This window comes from Hippoglossus hippoglossus, chromosome 15, assembly GCF_009819705.1.
Source record: "Hippoglossus hippoglossus isolate fHipHip1 chromosome 15, fHipHip1.pri, whole genome shotgun sequence".
In the NCBI taxonomy this organism is placed as follows: domain Eukaryota; kingdom Metazoa; phylum Chordata; class Actinopteri; order Pleuronectiformes; family Pleuronectidae; genus Hippoglossus; species Hippoglossus hippoglossus.
Window position 1 is genome coordinate 15303540 of NC_047165.1, and position 19769 is coordinate 15323308.

General features: G+C 41.8%; 1 protein-coding gene across 2 annotated transcripts in view; it reads right to left on the reverse strand.

The window, feature by feature from the left end:
* Positions 1–19769, reverse strand: part of mcu (mitochondrial calcium uniporter) — a 60608-nt gene that overhangs the window by 27374 nt on the left and 13465 nt on the right. Inside the window, exon 2 of one of the 2 annotated variants that reach the window (XM_034609525.1) lies at positions 5961–6071. In XM_034609525.1, coding sequence (XP_034465416.1) covers positions 5961–6071 — 111 coding nt within the window. Of the gene's footprint in view, positions 1–5960; positions 6075–19769 lie in introns of both variants that reach the window. The other variant, XM_034609524.1, reaches the window with a different exon arrangement.

The following is a 19769-nucleotide window of genomic DNA, read 5'->3' on the forward strand; positions in this document are numbered from 1 at the left end:
CCATGAAAGATAAAGAAAACTAAACGGTTCAAAGAAGCATGAAACAATCAGTTCCGTCCAGCTTTTATCAGCTCTGATTATTAGTCCCTGCTTGCTTGAGCCTTTGACATAAACTGTACACACAGGGTTCTTTTTACACATCGCTCCCAGAGAGGAGCAATTCAAATAGTGAAGTGGTTACGCAACCTTTAAATGTTAATTACGTAAATGTCCTTCTAGGCTAATCTCCATTTCAAGTGAAAACCTGCCTGTGGTTAGGAAGGGAAACGAGTGTCGCAACTCACATGTCAGATGTCCGAGGGTGTGTTTGGTGTGACATGGTTATAATAATAATAATCACTCAGGTTCAGTGTCTCCTTCAACAGCTGAGGTGTTAGAAAGGACTTGTGAGCAGATATTTTCCCCTTTGTATTTATAAAAATCTCCGTCCAGGCGAGAACACAAAAACGACTACAAATGTTCAAACAAGCATGCTGGGCTCGTAGGAGGTTATAAACTGTACTTGAATACTTCCTACTGCTAATGGTTTGGTAATTTTGCAATATTACATTCATTATCATCATCACTACTTTATATTTCCCTACTTTGGCTTTTGTTTTATTTTAGTATTCTTTTATTTTATTTATTTTTTTATATGAACTCACTTTTATCGTTACATATTCAAGCACTGGTCCTCTCTTTCGCATCATTACACTTGATAATTTTGCACTTATTTGCTTACTCTTTTATATACTATTATAATATTTGTTGTTAAAACATTGGAGCACGACCTGGCACAAGAATTTCTTTCAGGTTTGATAAAGTTCCATCTTATTGACCTCTTTGCAATGTTCCTATGGATATAAATCATAACTACAACTGGATTAGTTTTAAACAAAACAAAAAAACGTACAAATGTTATTATTCTTAGGCAAGTTCTGGGGTTATAAGAAGAGACTTTCGTTTCTACAGTTTCCGAGCTGATTTATAGATGTTTATTCGCAATTGACATTGTAGATAATGATGTTTTCAACAAGTGTAAGACACACTGAATAAAAAAATACGATATTATGCCTGTTTGCGCCGAATTGGCAGAGTTGTGACTCAGAGAAGAAGTGCGACGTTTGACTCAAATTGTGGCAATTAATGTCACACAGTATCTTTGCCTCCTCTTCTACTCACCAGGGAGGTGCGCCTCAGTTTGGAAACCTCTTAAGACAGGATGTTACATAGCACTATTAAAAGAAGAATAGCTACTGATTTTCTCAGAGTGGATATATAAAACAGAGTGTTTTTTAGCTTGACGTTTTCTGTTAAGAGCATCTCTGAACTTTGTGGCCACATTACAAACAAGACAGGTTCTGTCCCACACAGTTTACAGTCAATCAGTGTAAATGGGCACAAACTCTTGCTGACTTGACTCCATAAAAGGAGAAGAAGCGATGGAAACGTGCACACGGACAGAAAGAGAGAGAGGGAGAGAGAGATGCACTCTCCAGGAAACGTTTGCTTCAGAACAAAACCGTTCGAGGGGTAAAAGGTGTTTGGTACTTCTGCTTGGGCAGTTCAATGTTTCATTTAAATAGTGTTTCCGCGGCCGTCTTCCTGGAGAAAACAGCAGCCATTCTTTTGAGAAATTTGCCATCTTAAAACTCCTCACCTCATCGCCTGTACACTGAGCTGTTTTCACAAAGCGGCTGACTCTGCTCTTGAACTACATCCACCTGCCAAAGATTAAACAATGTGTGCCAGGAGAGCGTAGATTACTGACAAAATCCACTCGACAGCGATGGAGAAGGGAGCAATAAACACTGGAAAGCAAACATTGTTCTTTCTTTACTTATCTGTGTCTGCTCTTTAAGAGAAACATTACATGTCAGGGTGGATTCTTTCTCAGGAAAAAGGTGAGATCATCTTGACGTGGACAGGCTTCCTGAAGACGTGAGTAAGGGAACAGGTTCAAAGTGCCTGTCAAGTGAGACTTGCTTCAGACTTACTGCAGACTGCAGTTGCAACACCACCTCCGCTGCCCCTTCTTTGATAATAAATCTTTACCAACTCCCATGACAATTTTTCCTCATTTAGTTCCGTCAATGTTATCTTCAGTCCATCCACCAGTGTACCCCGCAGTTTAATCTTGCACAGTATTACAGACAGAGCAGCATGAACTGCATGAATTTCCAATGAGGAGCCAGCATCTTGTTTCCCCCCCATTTAGATTTCTCTCTTCATCCGTCAGCATGACATTTGACAACTTCTCCGCATCGCCACGGCTCCCATCTGTAGAAGCTGAGGCGCAGATGGGTCGAGAGGTCCATGCATGAACAGTGCTGCTGAGAAGGGTGCTGGTGTGTGTGTTTGCTTGTGTGTATGAGTTTGTGTTTGTGTTTGTGTGTGTGTGTGTGTGTGTGTAGCCGTGACCCATCAGGCCTCGTGGGAAGCTGCAGCTAAACTGATGGATGCCAAGGAACAACAGAGGGAGGAGGGGAGAAAGGGAGGGAGTGCTGGCTTAGCTAAGTAGGAGACAAGTGCCTGTACTGCAGCAATGCAGAAGTGAGGGAGAGAGATGTCAATGAGATGAAAAAAGAAAAAAAGGTGTTGAAGTGTCACTTATCGCAGCGTGGCACGTTCAGAGTCCACAAGTCTCTGCAACCTCATGTGAAATCTTCCAGAATATCTGTTCGCCGTCACCGCTCGTCGCGCTGTGGTTATGACAGTATGCTCCTCGGCCTACCTGGGCAAGGACAACAAACCCTGGCAGAGCAAACACTCCCTGCTGAGTCTCCCATGTCTCCCCCCTCCCTTGGCCTCTAAACAAACAGCTCTCCCTCCGGACGCTCTGTGGCAGGGACTGGGACACTCGTGACTATCGACTGGCTCTCAGCTCAGTTGTTTCACCCCCATGTAAACATGATCTTGCTAGGACAACCCATGGCCGTGTTTTTTTTACTTCCCAGCAGCGGAAGTATTATATGCATTTCCTCTACACTCATTCCCCCAACCCTCCTTTCACTGCCTCTCAGAGCGGCCCGCTGCAGTAAAATGTAAACACAGTCCGAGGGAAGCCTCTGCTCATTTTTCATTGTACAACCACCACCCGCCACCCTGTGCAAACGTACGCCTGGCCTTCTCCATTTCATGCAGCCCAATGACACATAAATGCACACGCACTAACACGATCAAAGCGCACTGAACACACACTTGCTCCCATGCACGTAAACCACACAGTACACACACACACAGAGAAAGAAGAGGAGACGAGCTAATGCACGGCAGGAGGATTGCAAGCACTCAAGGAACAAATATCCTGTTCTCGTCATAAAATTTTCATCCCCAGCAAGCTTGTTGGTGGGCCAAGTGCATTTCCGGGTGAAAAATATACACACTTAACCTTGAGCTGATCTTTTTAACATAATGCGTCTCCTTTATTGGATTCGAGCTGGACCTTTCTCCCAGGAATACCAAGTGCAAAGTGTTGATGTCTGACGAAGAATCAAGTTGGAGCGGAGATGAAGGACGAAGAGGAGTCGTTGTGCCAGATCTTATGACTGGACGTTATGTTCCACCGGAAGGACACTGATATGACACCTTGAGCTGTGAACATTGTGACTGTCTTGTACTGATTCTCAAGAGCCACCATGTAGGAAGAGACTAAACTCACACGTATGTGAAAAGACTGACATTAATGTGTACCTTTTTACATGCAGCCTGTCATATGTTCTTATGGATAAATTATGTGCATTTTCTTAATTCATTTTCTTTTAATTTATTTCTAATTTCTATATTTATTAAATACCTAAATTTATAAAATATCAAGTCTAAATTGCATAATTTTGTCATAAGTGTTTAATAGCGACACCTTAGCATTGAAAGGGCAAACTTCAATGAAGATTGATGAAGATTGTGGTTTCACCTTCACCCTTTGAACTGCAACTTCAGGCCAAAAATGAACTGTGAAATTCAGTCCTTGTCAACACTACTGCAGTAAGAGAATCCCCATCCACACAACATTCATTTGACAAAATGTCTCCTCTCCACTCAAGAACAACTACAGACGCTCAAACAATCATGCCAGGCCAGTAGGTGGCGATATCAACAATACATAAAATACCAGAAGAGAAAATTGTTAGCATGCTCAGTGAGCTCAAGCCCAAGTAATATTGGGAGACGCAGACGCCTGTGAATACCGGTAATGTGGTGCAGTGATGCAAACTTAGCTGCAAACATACAGATAATAGAGAAACCAGTATATAGCCGCTATTGTTGTAGCTTCTGGTGCATGCTCATTACACAAAGCAACAGTGAGCATGTGCAAAGTAAGCTGTGAAATCATCGTAACAGCATGTACATACTGATACACAGAAACAATTTGGAAGGTGTTTGTAAAATCTTAGTTTTAGTGACTTAAAACTCAGTTTGCATGTGGACGAGAGCCTCATTCATACACACACAAAAAAGATTAGCAAAATATTCATAGCAGTGTGGGCAGGGATGCAATTCATCATAAATCTTGAAATAAGATTGTGACTGCAGATTCCAGGTGTGCTCTATGACGACGTTTGATTTGTCAACATTACGCTGTTCTTCTGTTACGTATCACAACAAATACAACATGACCTTCAAGAATCTGTACAACACTGCAGAAACAGACAATGAGACGAATCCGGCGGGATCCAAAAACAGATGGCCACAGTCAATCAAACTAATAACTTAGGAAGAAATTCATATGGAATTGATGTCACCCAACTGGGCCCGGCAATGCACAGTAACCCAGAGTCATCTTTTATGTTGTCTGACAACAAAATTCAGGCTCAGGGCGTTGAATACCAGACAGTGTAGCAAGTGCAGGCAACATCTGCCAGTCGATTAAGTATATTATGATAGCTTACATGACTCTAACTCAACTGAGCTAATGTTAACTCTCTCTGGCGCTACTTGTAAATGTTTTTGGCGTACTCGCAAAACTATTAGGTTTCTATTTCACACACACACACACACACCACATAGTGTTGTGGTGAAAGGACTTGGGGGCATTGCTTTTAATACATTTTCTTTCACACCAAATCCACAGAAACAGCTTGTTTTTCAGCTTTACATGATACGCTGCATTCGCATAATTCCAAATCCATATTTGTCAAAGTGTTGATTTGCAGGGCGCATTAAGGTTCGGTGGCAGAACTGGCTTCATATGCCAGCGCAAACGCACCACTTCATGTAAACAACAGCGAATCAAGGCAGCGACACCCCCGGTGGAGAGGTTGCTTTTGAACAGTGAGGCTGTTTGAATACATTTGAATAGATTTGGCTTCATCAAACGGCTGCCGTCCAGTGACCTAACTAACCGTCAAAGGATTCTCTTGCATGTTAATCACCGGTAAACTGAAAATAATAGAGACAACAACAGATTACTCTGGTTCAAAAAAGGAAGTGGTGAGGGATTATTGGGAATTGGATGACAGCAGTTTTTATTAGAGGATATCAGTAGACAAATACATCTCAACTGAAGCTGCCAACAGAAGATATTTAACGTTGTATGTGAGGTTAAGCACTGTTTTATATTTTTAGCTTTTAAAAAGATCACAAGGGAATAAACTAATAGTTGCTTCTGACATTCTAATGGCAGTTGGGAGTTTCCTAAACTACAATTATACAGGTTACACTGACTGCCAATATTTAGTTGGCTGGTATCGATCTGATATCTAAAACAAACTAAAACTGTGGCATTATAATGACACAACGATTTCCTGATTGACCCTTCCACATGACTTTTAAGACTGCATTTGGGTGATGAAGGACGCCGATACTCGCCGCTGTCTATAGATTAAGAAGCTCTGGATTCATATGCCGTCTGAGCTTATAAATATGGATCTAGTTTTGAGGCCGTTTGGCACAGAAATCAATATTGTACAAATGAAACATTTGAAAAATGAATCCATTATTTTCGATTCCTCTCAGATATACACACACGCAGACATACTAACCTGTGGAGACAGGGCAGTGGGAGGCTGGGTGAAGAGTGTGGAGTGGGGCGCTGATCGTAGGCCATGTGCTCTCCTGACAGTCTGACGGCTGAGAGGAGCAGACAGTACATCCTGCTGGAGAACACACACACAAACAGACACACACGTCAGGTTAGAGCACATCATCATTAGGGTCGAAGTGGAAACAAAGTGTTCGGGCGGCATATCACATGCTATTTTCAAAACAGCCACCAATAGGACCGACAGTACATTCCTATGAGCGACAAAGGGAATTAAAATAATGAGGCGTGAAAGTGGTGATTGGGTTTTATTTTCTATTCCCCTTTAAAAACAGGCCAGTTTCCTCTGTGCAGCAATTCAAACACACCGTGTGGTCGGAGCCGTGCCTGCAAGACATATTATGTGAAATCCTCCATGCCGTGCGCTGGGGGGGGGGACATGTGACGCGGCCTCTGCTGCTGCACCTGTCAATTGCTGATGAAAGAGCTGACCAGCCTGCAGCTGCTCCACACCTCTATCAAGATCAGCAGTGATGTTTTTTTCAACCATCTACTACACCACTGTTTGGTTATTACAAACTGACTGTTATCATGGTGGAGGAAAAAGAGAAAAATATATTGTTGATCTGATGTGTGCGGATGTGAGCTTTTCTGTGCTTGTTCTAGTGTGTGTGGTGTGTGGTGTGTGTGGTGTGTGTGTGTGTGTGTGTGTGTGTGTGTGTGTGTGTGTGTGTGTGTGTGTGTGTGTGTGTGTGTGTGTGTGTGTGTGTGTGTGTGTGTGGGCAGGTGCATGGCACAGGTCACGGTAGACTGGATTGCCTAAAATACTTTCACCTTCAAAGTTAGTGTGCACTCAGATATTCCCTGCCTCCCAGGGCCAAGGAAAGATTAGATGGAGATAAAGTGGGAGACTCTTCCATTATAAACACTGAGAGTACCTTGACCGTGCACACTGAACAACAACCAGTGCACCACGTTAACTACTTGAATTAGACCCCAGTAGTATATGCACTTGTTTAGCTCACAGGGGAGGGTCTCATCACAGACACCTTAACAATATAAGATTTGTACCGAAACAGTTCCCAAACCCGCTGTCAGCATTATGCCATCAGCAATTACAGCCACAAAGGTCAGACATGAAGATTATGTTTTCAAAACCGTTCACCTTCACCGGCACAGTTAAGAGTCTGCACTGACAAATGAAACGGTTAGGAGCAGATTTATTAAGACCTCAGGCAAGACATGATTAACTGAGTTTGAAAATGGGCAGGTGGAAAAAAGTTTTATTGTTTCCACCTTAACTTCAAACCTTTGCAGATGCTCTTGTGTAGCAAGAGTTTTGGGAGAACTCGTGACTGTATTTGAGCTAGATTTTTTTACTCTCTTATTTTTTTTACATTGGGATATTGGGAGTTTTGCAACCTTTTCTCAAGAGAATAATTCATGGATCTTGATTAAAAGCAGGATTACACAAAAACTAAAGAGTTAAAATTGTGGACATGGCTAAAGAAAGAACCCATTCAATGTTGGAGTGTGTCTAAATGGTTGGATGCAGGAAAGCGGTAGCTTTGGCAGATGTATGTGCATATACAGACCTCTGAGTGCTATCAATCTAATCATGTAGCAGTCTGCAAGATGGTAAAACAGGTAAAACAAATGTCAAACTATTCCTTTAAGTGACTGAATTCAATAAATTGCTCCATCGATTTTTTTCGAAACTGTTTATTCTCTAAACTGCTTTTTCTGTTCAGAGCTAAACCACACTGGAAGCTTTCCCAGCATGCATTGGGAAAGAGGCACCACAAGAGGCACCGTACATCAAGGAGAGGTCACAGGACTAATATATACACACAACATATATTGTTATAAAAACAGGGTATTGATTGACTATTTGTATTATATAATTAAACACTTAAAAGCACCAGTTCAACAAGGCTGCATGTGTTGGGACTGTGGAGGGAAGCCCACACGGACATGAGGAGAACATGCAAACCCCCACACAGAGGAGGCCCCATGTTGCCGGTGGATTCCAGCAGTGACACGACACAGCTAACCACCGAGCCACCGCGCTGCCAGTAAATGTAAGCTTTACATTAATTAATCAATGGTAATCTTTGAGACAGCCTACAATAAGAAGGCTAGCATGAGAAGCACTGGTATGTCTTTAATGACATAACTGCTGTGTCCTTTCTGTGATCAGGGCTCCAATCTGATGACTGTTTAATACCTTCCTCCTCTACATGTTATTACACACACGATTACCTTTCCTTTAACGACTTTCAGCCTTGGTAAATTACATTACTAGCTAGGACATGGGTTGGATTGTGCCCGTGTGCGTTTTTTGCGATTGGCAACAGTTAAGAATATATCTTTACACTTTGGTAAATTAGGTCTGTAGCTTCTCTAAAATCAATAAATTCCATTTCATTCATGATTCTCAGACCTGCAGAGGGTTAAGGACCAGTTAGACTGAAGCACTGGCCATGTTGGAGAGGTAATAAATAACGAGCACTGATGACATTTTTCTTTCATGACTCCAATTCTCGGGTTATACAACTGCAAACAAGCAGAAAATTGAGGACAGCTAATGAAACAGACTTTCCATTCCTCACAATTATTTTTGACACAGTCTGTTCACCACAGACTGGAGCAGCCTATTAGCCCCACAAGGGTCCAATTTCACCAACTGACCACACTCATAGTCCAATACAAGAATGTGCACTAAAGCTGATATCACAGTAAGACCTCAACATTAAGACAGGCAAAGGACCTTGGTACTCAGATAGCATGTTGCAACAGGATTATTCCACTCTTCCTTATCAATACAAGTCAGGCGTCGGCTCATAGGAGTGGCCGTGTGTGTGAGACCCCAAAGACTATAAAAAGTGTCCTCGACCTGCCAAGAGAATCTCCGTGCGCTCCTGTGGAGGAGGAACAGTGTTTGTTGAATTGTTGATGCTGTGACTGTAGCTAGGCCAAGCAACCAAACTGACTCATTTTCATTCTGGCATTGATTTCAAGCTGCAGCAATACAGTTACTGAATAATATGCCTGTACGTAAAAAAAAAAAAACACTACTAGGTTTCATTTACCATGACATAAATGTGAGCTTAAGTTTTGCAAAATAAACTTCACAACACTAGGAGGAAATCATGCAACTAATGGGGTTTAATGCTCGACCACTAACCCAACATAACGAGACCCCACAGACTATGGAAAATACAGAACAAGGAATTGTTCAGAACAATGAAATCCCCTGTGTTTGAAAGGGGATAGTTAAGCTCTCAGGACCTGTCAATACTGTACACACACAGACAGAAAAGTATGTTGCTACAAAACACAAGAAAGATTTAATGCCATTGTCGTGAACGGTATGATATGGCACAGCCCTACTGGAAACTGAAAATGTTGCTTTTGGAAATTATTCATTCCAAGAGACTTCAGTGTGATGAAAAAACTTAGAGCCCAACCGATATGGATTTGCCAACAACAATGTTAGAGAGCAAAATAATTTGCGATACCAATCGGATTGATTGATAATATTTTTTTAAGAAGTCCTTACCAATCGTTATCCTTACAAGCAAACGTAATTGAGAATTTTTTATGAGATATTTTACAGTTTAACCATAGAATCTAGCATAAATAAATATAATATTTTTTTCAACATAAATACACATTTTCTGCATTGTTTGTTCTGTAAAAGAAAAGTTTTCATATCAGAATATATTGACAAACATAAACCGTTACCAATATGTCTGTGAAAGGCTCAAATCAGCCGAAATTTCTTTCAGACGAATGAAAATCGGACTAATTGTTCTTCTAAACACATCCCACCATCTGCACTAGTTTATAGGAGTAGTTTCTTAAAGAAGTAGCTGTGACCTCGGCGCACCACCAGGCCTCCGGTCCACTGAGGAAAGGCACCGTCTATTTCTGTTGATTAGATTGCCAGGGGGGAAAACAGCTGCTCGCTCTAGATACCAGCTACAACAAACGGGGCGTGATCATACAGAAAGTACTCCACTTTATTCCTCTGATACAAAAAGACCGCAGCTGCTTAAGTCCCTACTAACAGCACCTTTCTTTTTGGATTAAACACACAAAAAAGCAACAAACAGGTGCAGAGACAGACACACTTGTTTTCTGCATCTAAACCAGCCACTTAAGTGCAGTAAAAAGGGAAACATCCCATATTGTTTCCCAGCCTGCAGCAAAACATTTCAAGAATTCACTGCTGCAGAGTGAGACATGTGTAGTTCTGAATAGCTCACAGCAGAGTTGGGGAATAAAGTCGGAACAATAATTTGCAATATCAATTTTTCTCAATTACAAAAATAAACAGCAACTTTGGTGCCAACACTAACCACTGTGAATGGATACACACTCTGGAGGACAGCAGTGTGGGAAGGCTGCAAACCCAGATTGGAGGATAATGTGAGCACTGACCTTAATAAAAGACAAAGATTTTTCAAAAGAAAGTTGTGATTTATTAAATTACAAAAATTTGAATAAGAATCTATGACATGACATTTTTTGCTGTGTGATTTTAAAAAAAAGGAGAAAATTTGTATATTTAGATTTCATTTAACTTATTCTCCAAAAGAATACAAAGGTAATATTGCAGTTTCAAGCTTCAAGTATTCATTTAAAAGCCGATGATGGTTATCGAAGTAAAACTCCAAACTGAACCATGGCTCACTTCGTTTGCAGAATGTTTTTATGGACTTCTGGACCATTTGCAAGAAATTGAGACAGTATTAAACAATAGAAGAAGAAGAAGAAGAAGAAGAATGCAAGCAAGCCTCTTCTGACGATATAATCTATGAACGACAAGGACGCTCATGTGGTGCACTCAAACTAGTTGTCTAGTTATGAATTTCGTCTCAAGTTGGTGATGCTGGTAGTAATACCTTAATGGTATTAGAGTAACCGGTTCAGTATTCATTTTCAAAAATGTTATAAACACATCATTTAATACACTTAATTAAAAAAAAGTAAAATTGACAACACGCCAATGTCAGACTCACCCATCTACAAACCGATCAATGTCAAGTTACGGTAAAGGTAACAAAACTATGTAACAAAGACATGAACCGTCGTTGGGACCTTAGTTCGGACTTTCAGGTGTGAAAATGTCCTTAATATATAATTTTACCATTATGTGATATGAATGTGTGACTATTATCAGGACAGTAGCTCAGAAGGAGAGCATTCACAACACATGATTAATACTTTGGGTTTTGTTGAGTCAACAAGATTCCAGTCGTCCAAAACAACACATGGACTCAGAAGAAAAGCATCAAAAACAACGACTGGACTGAGTGGCAGATATTTTCATTTTAGATGGCAAGTCAAGTTTCAAAAGTCCAGCCACATCATGTGTGACACATTCAGGGCTCAGACAGAGAAGTGCTTCATACTCCTTGTCACAGTGAGAAAATAAACAACCTCAAGCTGTCAGGTATTGATTTGCTGATTGACTTAAAGCGCAGCGAGCTATGAGCTTGCTGCTGCTCTGGGACCAATCCCCTCCAATCACAGACACTTCAAATCCATGTGGGGCTGCATGCAGCTGGCGACATTCTCAGGTAACTCCACTTTATCAGTCGTGCGTCACACGTCTGTAGTCTGCAGGATTGTTTTACATAAACTCGGAGCAAAGGCCAGACTCCAGCTTTTTGTCACCTCTGCACATTTCCCCCACGCCTGAACTGACGTGATCCCCAGCAGCTTTAATTACTGGAAACGGCTCATCAGCAAGAAGCCGCAGGCCTCAGATGTCTCTTTATGCAAGATATCTTGCAGCACAGATTGGCTAATGGTTAAACTTAGATGTCACAGATGCCAAGTTAAGTGGGCCTTTGCGGAGGATTGTGCAATTGAAAAGGCCTGTGGGTGTGCTCTGCGAAGGATGCCATCAGACTGTGTGTTTTCAGCGGCATCCACCTAAGACCTGATTAGCCTCAGCAATTTGATTCTGTACATGATTCCTACGTGGGAACAGTTGGTAATGTCTTGTATACTCGACAAGGCCGCTGCTCAAGTCAAGTCTTTATACTCCATAGAGCAAGAGAGCCGCCCAATAAACTACTTAAATAAATGATCCAATAGTCTAACAACACTACTCACCACAGCAGTAGCTGAATAAAGTCCAATGGAAATCTGTGTATAAGCCAAGAAAACAAATTCAAATTTTCTCAACAAGTTGTGTAGCACTCTATGACGGGCCATGAGATATATACATATAGTAAATGACCGTAAATAAACACGGGTTCCTCAGCGTGGCTTTAACATGCTACTCGGTAAAAGAAATGACATGAACAAAAAGTGAGGCAGGTGTCGGAGCATGGCGTGTGTGTGTGTGTGTGTGTGTGTGTGTGTGTGTGTGTGTGTGTGTGTGTGTGTGTGTGTGTGTGTGTGTGTGTGTGTGTGTGTGTGTGTGTGTGTGTTCATCATATCAACCCAGTGGAGGAACAAGCAGCTGAGAGATAATTGCAGACTAATTAATGGGAATGCTGTCTGTTCTCAGTTAAGCGAATTAACCACGACAGCAGATGGTGAATGGAGGGCATCCTACAGAGAGAGGCGCCTACGTCACATCCTGTGTGTTCAAACGTACACCGCTACTTGATATTGCATGTTGAATACATACAGAGAATAAGATGTAGAGTCTGTTGTCGAGATGCTTTGTCTTTGTACTGCATGAGGTCATGCCAGCGGGGGCTACAAAGCTTTGACCCTGTTCAGACCTGGTATTAACATCTGTCCTAAGACATCAGATCAATGGGTCAGCATTAGGTTTCTCTCTTCATATATACCCGGCATTAAAATGCATCCCGAATATGTCTCCTGTCACCACTTGGGATCAGATCTCACTACCCACTTAGATCTGCAAATAACCATGGATGTCATTTCTGTCCGCAAAGACCAAAATATGTTGTTGGAGTTTACAGATTCGTCCGATGTCTCTGTGTTTGTGGGTCAGCGTGAGAGAGCTGGGAGTCGGGAGAAACTGAATAAATGAAGATAGATTTAACCAATTTAGGGAAAAGTATCAGCCATCATGGAATGATCAGTGTTGATATTGTGGCAGTGGCAAAACATTTTTTTATGTATGGACACTGAGAAGTGCACACATAAGTTTACACTGTAGCGGCTCAGAAACGTCAGCTGAGTAAGGCGGTCCTTCATTTGTGGCTCAGGACCGATTTGTGTTCACTGCAGCGTAAATAATGTGGCCACATGCGTCCCACACCACCTCCTAATGTGGTCTGAGTGTACATAGCGCTGACCACTTTGTGATCACTCAGGGCAGATGTTGATACCACTTCTGTAATGGGGCTTTCTACAGACTGCACCAAAGTCACCAACATTTATTGTACAACTTAAGCAATTCACATTCTGATCTGGCCATCTCTCCGCCTCATCTTCCTCTTTCAGCTCTTCCTTCTGCCTTGCTCATTCACCCTCTCTGCATCTCCCTCGTACAAGAAAAGCAGTCAGGGGTGAGAGGAAGAGAACGGGGGGAGGCTGCAGGCAGTCACTGGCCAGCAAGAGGAGGGATGAAGAGAGTGAGATAGAAGATGGGGGAGAAGAGAGTTAGATTAAATTTCCAACACATTAAGCACACCCTGGTATCCAGTGCCTGCACTTGCAGGGTAGAGAGGAGGGGGGCTGCTGGCCAACGATAGTCCTTTATAGCTAACGAGAATTGATCCAGTTGCAGGGGTTCCCCCGACATTCCCAGATGATGGGCGGACAAATAAAGATGGAGGCTCAAGGATAGATAGAAAATAGCCTGTCCAGGTGAGTGAGAGGATAAAGGACTCACACTAATTAAATCACAGGCACAGTCGCATTCCCAGTGAACCAAACTGGCAGCTTTGTCTCTCAAGGACATGCAGACATTGTGTGCAGAGCTGGGCAGAGAAACAACGATGAGCCACACGCCCAGGTTCTGACAAGCCAATATAACCCAGACAGAAGGAGAGAGGGCTGCACGGTCAGTATCGGTCTTTACCGTAAATCAACCGAGAAATGAGGACACACACGCACATGTATGTGACGTAAACACTTAAAAACCATTTGCCGTTCATGCACTGCTCATATGGGACACACACACACACACACACACACACACACACACACACACACACACACACACACACACACACACACACACACACACACACACACACACACACACACACACACACACACACACACACACACACACACACACACACACACACACACACACACACACGGTCATGAAGGCGGGGAGTGCAGAGAGTGGGGTTGACAGCTTAGCTTCTCCTGCTGCAGCAGAGATGAATGGGCGGGCTGAAAACTGCCTTCATTCATAATGGAGTACGGCAACAAAGCAGCTTCATCCCCAGGTGTCTCAGGGACTGCAAGAGCCGGACAGCGGACAAAGAAAGAAAAGGAGAGAAAAGTCCTATACCTTCCATAGAAATATTTTATTTTGATTTATTACCCTAGGTGTTACCTAAATGAAGGTTAGAGGGGCAGAGAGAGCAACACCAAAGTGTCGCTGGCATTGTCGGAGAGTCAGAGTGGCCTGGAAATGTCAGAACAAACACTGCAGAGTTTATCGCACAGTGAAAGCCTTTGGTCCATCTAGCTTTTAAAAAAGGAGGACTTAAAGCGTTAGTTCACCCAAAAATGAAAATTCACTCATTATCTACTCACCCTTATGCCGATGGAAGGGGGTGAATTTTTTGAGTTTCAGGGGTTAACAGCGTTGCAGCCAAATCCGATACAATTGAAGTAAGTGGCGACCACTTTCCGCGAGCATAAAAAATAAATAATAGAAAATGCCTCCATACCCCTGTGGTGTCATCCAAGTGTCCGTAAGACCCGACATTCAAATTCAACTCAAAACGGCCACCATGTTTAAACCATGTTTTTGCCTGACTGCAGCAGTAACTACAGCGGACGGCAAGGCTAAAAACATGATGTAAAGACGCCGCTTCGAGACGAATTACAGACTTCACGCACCCCTCTATCAGCATAGTGGTGAGTAGATAATGAGCCATCCCTTTAATATCTTAAGTAAATAAGAATGAAATGAAGGAGCAATAAGGTATTTCGAAACAGACAGCAGTGACAAGGTAATGGATGGAGGGTTAACATGAAATGTGAGGAATGTGCTGTTTGTTTTATGTCCTACAAAAGACAGACATCCTCTGAGCCATGGAGATGAAGCTGATGATCAGCAGTACAGAGAGTGGAAGCGTGGGCGTGAGGGGGGAGAAGCACAGGCACAAGAGAGAGAGAGAGAAAGAGAGAGAGAGATGGAGAGAACAAGCATTAGAAGGAGAGGAAGGACTGTGCAGTAGTGTATGTCTCTTTGTGTCTGTTGGCCTCTGCGTGTGTGTGCAATCATTTCAAAGCATTCGTTCAGATCAGTGAGATCCTCAAATAGCAAGTACCACCTACTGGCACAGAGCTATATGAATATGTTAAGTTCCAGTATCAGGACAGAAATAGGGTAACTACATTCACTGTAAAATGCTACATCTATTTAGAAAAGTATGGCTCACACACTCGGTATTGGAAGGGTCCTAAACTAAGTGGCTCTAATTGCACAAAGGGGGCAAGAATCAAAAGAGCATCATGCAGCACTGATAGCTTGACACTATTCTTAACGAGCGATGTCTCCATCTTACAAAGATCTTCCTCAGGTACTCGCCATCTTAGGCAGTACAAAGTAATATACAGACACAAAGACATTCATCACTCAGGTGCTGCGTGATTCAGGGTCAATTTACTCTCTGGCTGGACCAATCAGGACAGAGGTGATGGGGACAGAGTGTGCCACTATAAGCACGTGGGCTAAAACAACTTAAACCATCAAGAACTACAGAGGCAATTCGAGGCTGATTGGACACATTATCACCATATTGCATATGCATGCATGGAGATCAGATACATGTATCATTTTCTGCAAACTGCTCACAATTTCGTCTCTTCGTAGATATTAGAGCTCTGCATGTGAGGTTTTTCTTCATAGACATCCCTGCATCAATGATATCAAAATGTTGAATAATGCACAAGAGACTAACTTTCAGAGCCGCCCCTTCCACACCAGGCCCCGCCCACCAAGTTACAATAGATTTAGCTCCATTACAGAAAAAAGGCAATGAAAACACATCCTCCATGGCGGTAGTAACAATATTGTTAAATGTAGAGTAGAGATCTCATAGGTGAGTAGAAAAGAAAAGAAAAAGAAAAAAAGAAAAAGTACTATATAGCTCAGCAAGTTCAGCAGAGAAATTTGTCAGAATTTATATTGATAGAGAAAGTTCAACAGGGAAAGAAAGAAAGATATAACTTTTATAATAACATATTAATTATATTAATTAAAATGTCCATAAACCTAAAATAGGTTCAATGCATTTTTTTTTTATCTTGGACCTGAGAAATTGTTCTGAGCCAATTTGTCTTGAACCAGCGGAAAATGCGTATGTGTGTCCGTGAATAGTAAGCAGCTGCTTACAACAGCCTGCAGCTGAATGAGCACATAGGTTGATGGGCGTCTCCAGGCTGTGTTTGTGCAGGTTGACTAACACGCAGGGTAAAAAACTATGAATCCAGATCACTTCTGGAGTAACCCTACGAGTCTGCAGACATGGCATCACAACGCTGTAGCTCAGCTATGACGACAAGTTGAGCCGGTACTGTAACTCTAGCCACGCACATCAATCAAACTTTTATGGCCCTGTCATTTGCCTCTGCTGAAACTGAGGCTTGCATAGAATACGGTTGCCTGGTTCCCCTACGAATAAGGTATATATATATATATCCTATGTATGGTATATTGCTTCTGTATATAACAGGAGAATGCAGAAAGAAGGCAGGTATTTTCCCTTTTGCTAATTACAAAACATCCTGCAAACACACAGAAACACAGCCAGTCAAATTATGTATTTACCAGTGCATTCTGTCTTTATTCCTTTCCGGAACTACCCTTATAAAATTGATTTGCATTCAAGCAGCAATGACTACACTCAACTGGCTCTAGTCTTTGATTATAAGCTGTGAAAATCAAAACGCAGTATCACAAGTCTAGTGTCAGCGCCACATGCGCGACATTCCTATTAATGTTCTGACTGCCGACACTCAATGTTAAACTGCTTCCCCACTAATCGTAATCCTTTTTAAAATCAGACAATACAATGTTTATAGGCAGATTGAGCACAGTATTTACATTTTAAGGATACAAGATTTTGTAGGTTACGGGGAAATGGGATTCCCACAACTTTCATTGAACAGCTTCTCCACTGTTATAGAACACGTATCACTTTCACTATGTACTCCTCGCATCAGGAAGTGATCATACTGACCCACGATACTATGGTTCTGTATCTTAGACACTATTCACGTAAACTCACCAAGGATGATATTTCATGAAAGCAGTGTAAATTTCCATTCAGTTTTTTAAGTTGGTAATAGAAGATACAGACGAGTGTAGCAGAGGTAAAGAGATAAAAAATATATGTAGGCATCAGGTTCTTTATTTTGGGTGAATCTCAAACAACAGCTGCGTCTTCCTGTGAAGGGAATCATCGATCCGATACTGAATAATATTGTTTATCAATCGATACTGCCTCAAACGGTCGAGTATTAGTGACAACAAGGGATGATATATTGGGCCATTTAATTTGATTGAATTCCATGTTGTTTTTGTGTTGCTGTTTTGTGTTTGTTTTTACTGAATTTACATTTAAATTGTATTTCTGGTCAATTTTGAAGATTATTTAAGTATATTATACATTTTAATAAAAATAACAATTTAGTAAATGTATGTGCATGTATTTTATTGTTACACAGTGTTTTGTTTTACACAATTAGGAAAGCAATGTTCAAAGGAAAGATCCCACACAGTGAGGCATACAGCTTATTAAACATATACCGATTTTCGGTCAGACACCTAAATTCATTACTGTTGGTATGGGGACTAAAGAAGTGGTGCATCCCTATTCCGGTCATACGCCTAACAATGCTCATGTCACAGGCCCTGATCACAGGTATTGCAGGCATATCAAAAAAAATGTCCTCTTACATTTTAAACTACAAAGGTAACCTTGTGGCTTTTGCTCCACCTAAATCATAAATAGACATCATCAACAGACACGACCCACTCCCACTGCCTAACACACACTACATCTCTTTTGATGTGAAGAAGGATTTCAGGTGAGCCCAGAATTAGTACAGAGTAACAAACACAAATGGCAAATAAGAAACAGAGTGCAGAGTTAATGCAATTTCCCCTGTGGGTTTTCATGACAAATGCAAAATAAGCAAAGGAAAAGATCCAACTTGAACAGTAACAACTCGGTTCACATAATATTTGACTAAATAATAATTCATATTCAATTTTGCATCAAAGGAAGTATAAATGTGAAGGAGCTCCTCAGAGGCAAATCAATAATTCAAGGCTGGAATGAAAACTGCCACTCGTGCCATGTGCATCGTAGCATTACAGTTATTCTGAGGAGCGTGCTGAATGGTAGAAGGTGAAGAGTGCAGGGCAGTGCAGTGAAGTAGCCTGGTAGCTGACTTGTGAAGGCTTTCTACTAAGTGTTTGCACAGAGAAATGTGCTGCTGTATCCTGCTAGATAGAGACTGTCCTTAAAAAAGAAAATTACCACACAGGGTGTTTGTGCACGCAGCTTATTACGACTCAATGTTTTATTGTTAGGTGTCCTCTAGTTGCAGTACTAAATATGACGGGAGGAAAGGAGGACGCCAGGTAATTTAAAACCAACCCAGGTCGTTTTTGGGCCTGCAGCTAAAGGTGCACTATTTCAGGAGACGCTCCTATGGGTCGCAACTGAGGCTGGGGAGAAACAAACTGCGAGGTCGTTGAAGTAAAAGGACTTTGTGAAAAGAACGGAGAAGCCATTTTTGCATAAGGAGCAGAGAACGGGACACAATGCAGTGGATAACCTTCAGTTCTGTTGGAAAAAAGAACATGTTCAGTGTGAAACATGTTACCCAGGCAACAGCTGCACTAGGACTGCTGAAAAGCTCCAGAAACCTGTCTATGTACTTGTATATTTACTTTGAAAGGCATCTTCTCACCTAAAAATCTGCATCTCTTCGTCTTTCCCATCCCGCTCATATCCGGGTCGGGATATCCCAAGAGTTCCCCTCAGGACCCGGGCAGAGCGAGTTGAGCGCTCAGCTGATCCGCTCTAATGCTAACCTCAGCTCTTCTGCATCCTCCGCACAGCTTAAATATTTTCCAAGGGAAAACAACAGCCGGGCTTACAACCTGGTACTAGTTTGGCTGAATGAAGAATAACTCACAAACTTTTCTCTGACAGGAAGATAATGGATTCTGTGTATAAGAGAAAAGTTATGGGGCTCAGATGCAGGCAAGATACACAACACCAAAATCATAGAGATTTATATTAGCTTGAGGTTTTCCATACGCAAGTTTCTGAGTTGAGTTATTCCAGTGCCACAGGTACAGCAAACAGCACGTCCACTGTAAGATCAATACCCTGGAGACAATATTTAAACTGTGTTGTGCACAGAACAAGGAAAAAGCTGAAGCAAAAACATTCAAATAATTTAATGTAGCTGACACAGGCTGGACATGCAGCAACTTATAAATACCTTTAGAGCAACATAATGGAGCCTGATTACATTGAGGCAAACACACTCACATGTCTCATGCAGGCTGCCAGTGGTCCATGTGATTCCAGTGAAATAAAAACCCAGAGACGCTCTAACTCTGTGCTCTATGAAAATAAGATTTAAATCTGCATGCGTGTCT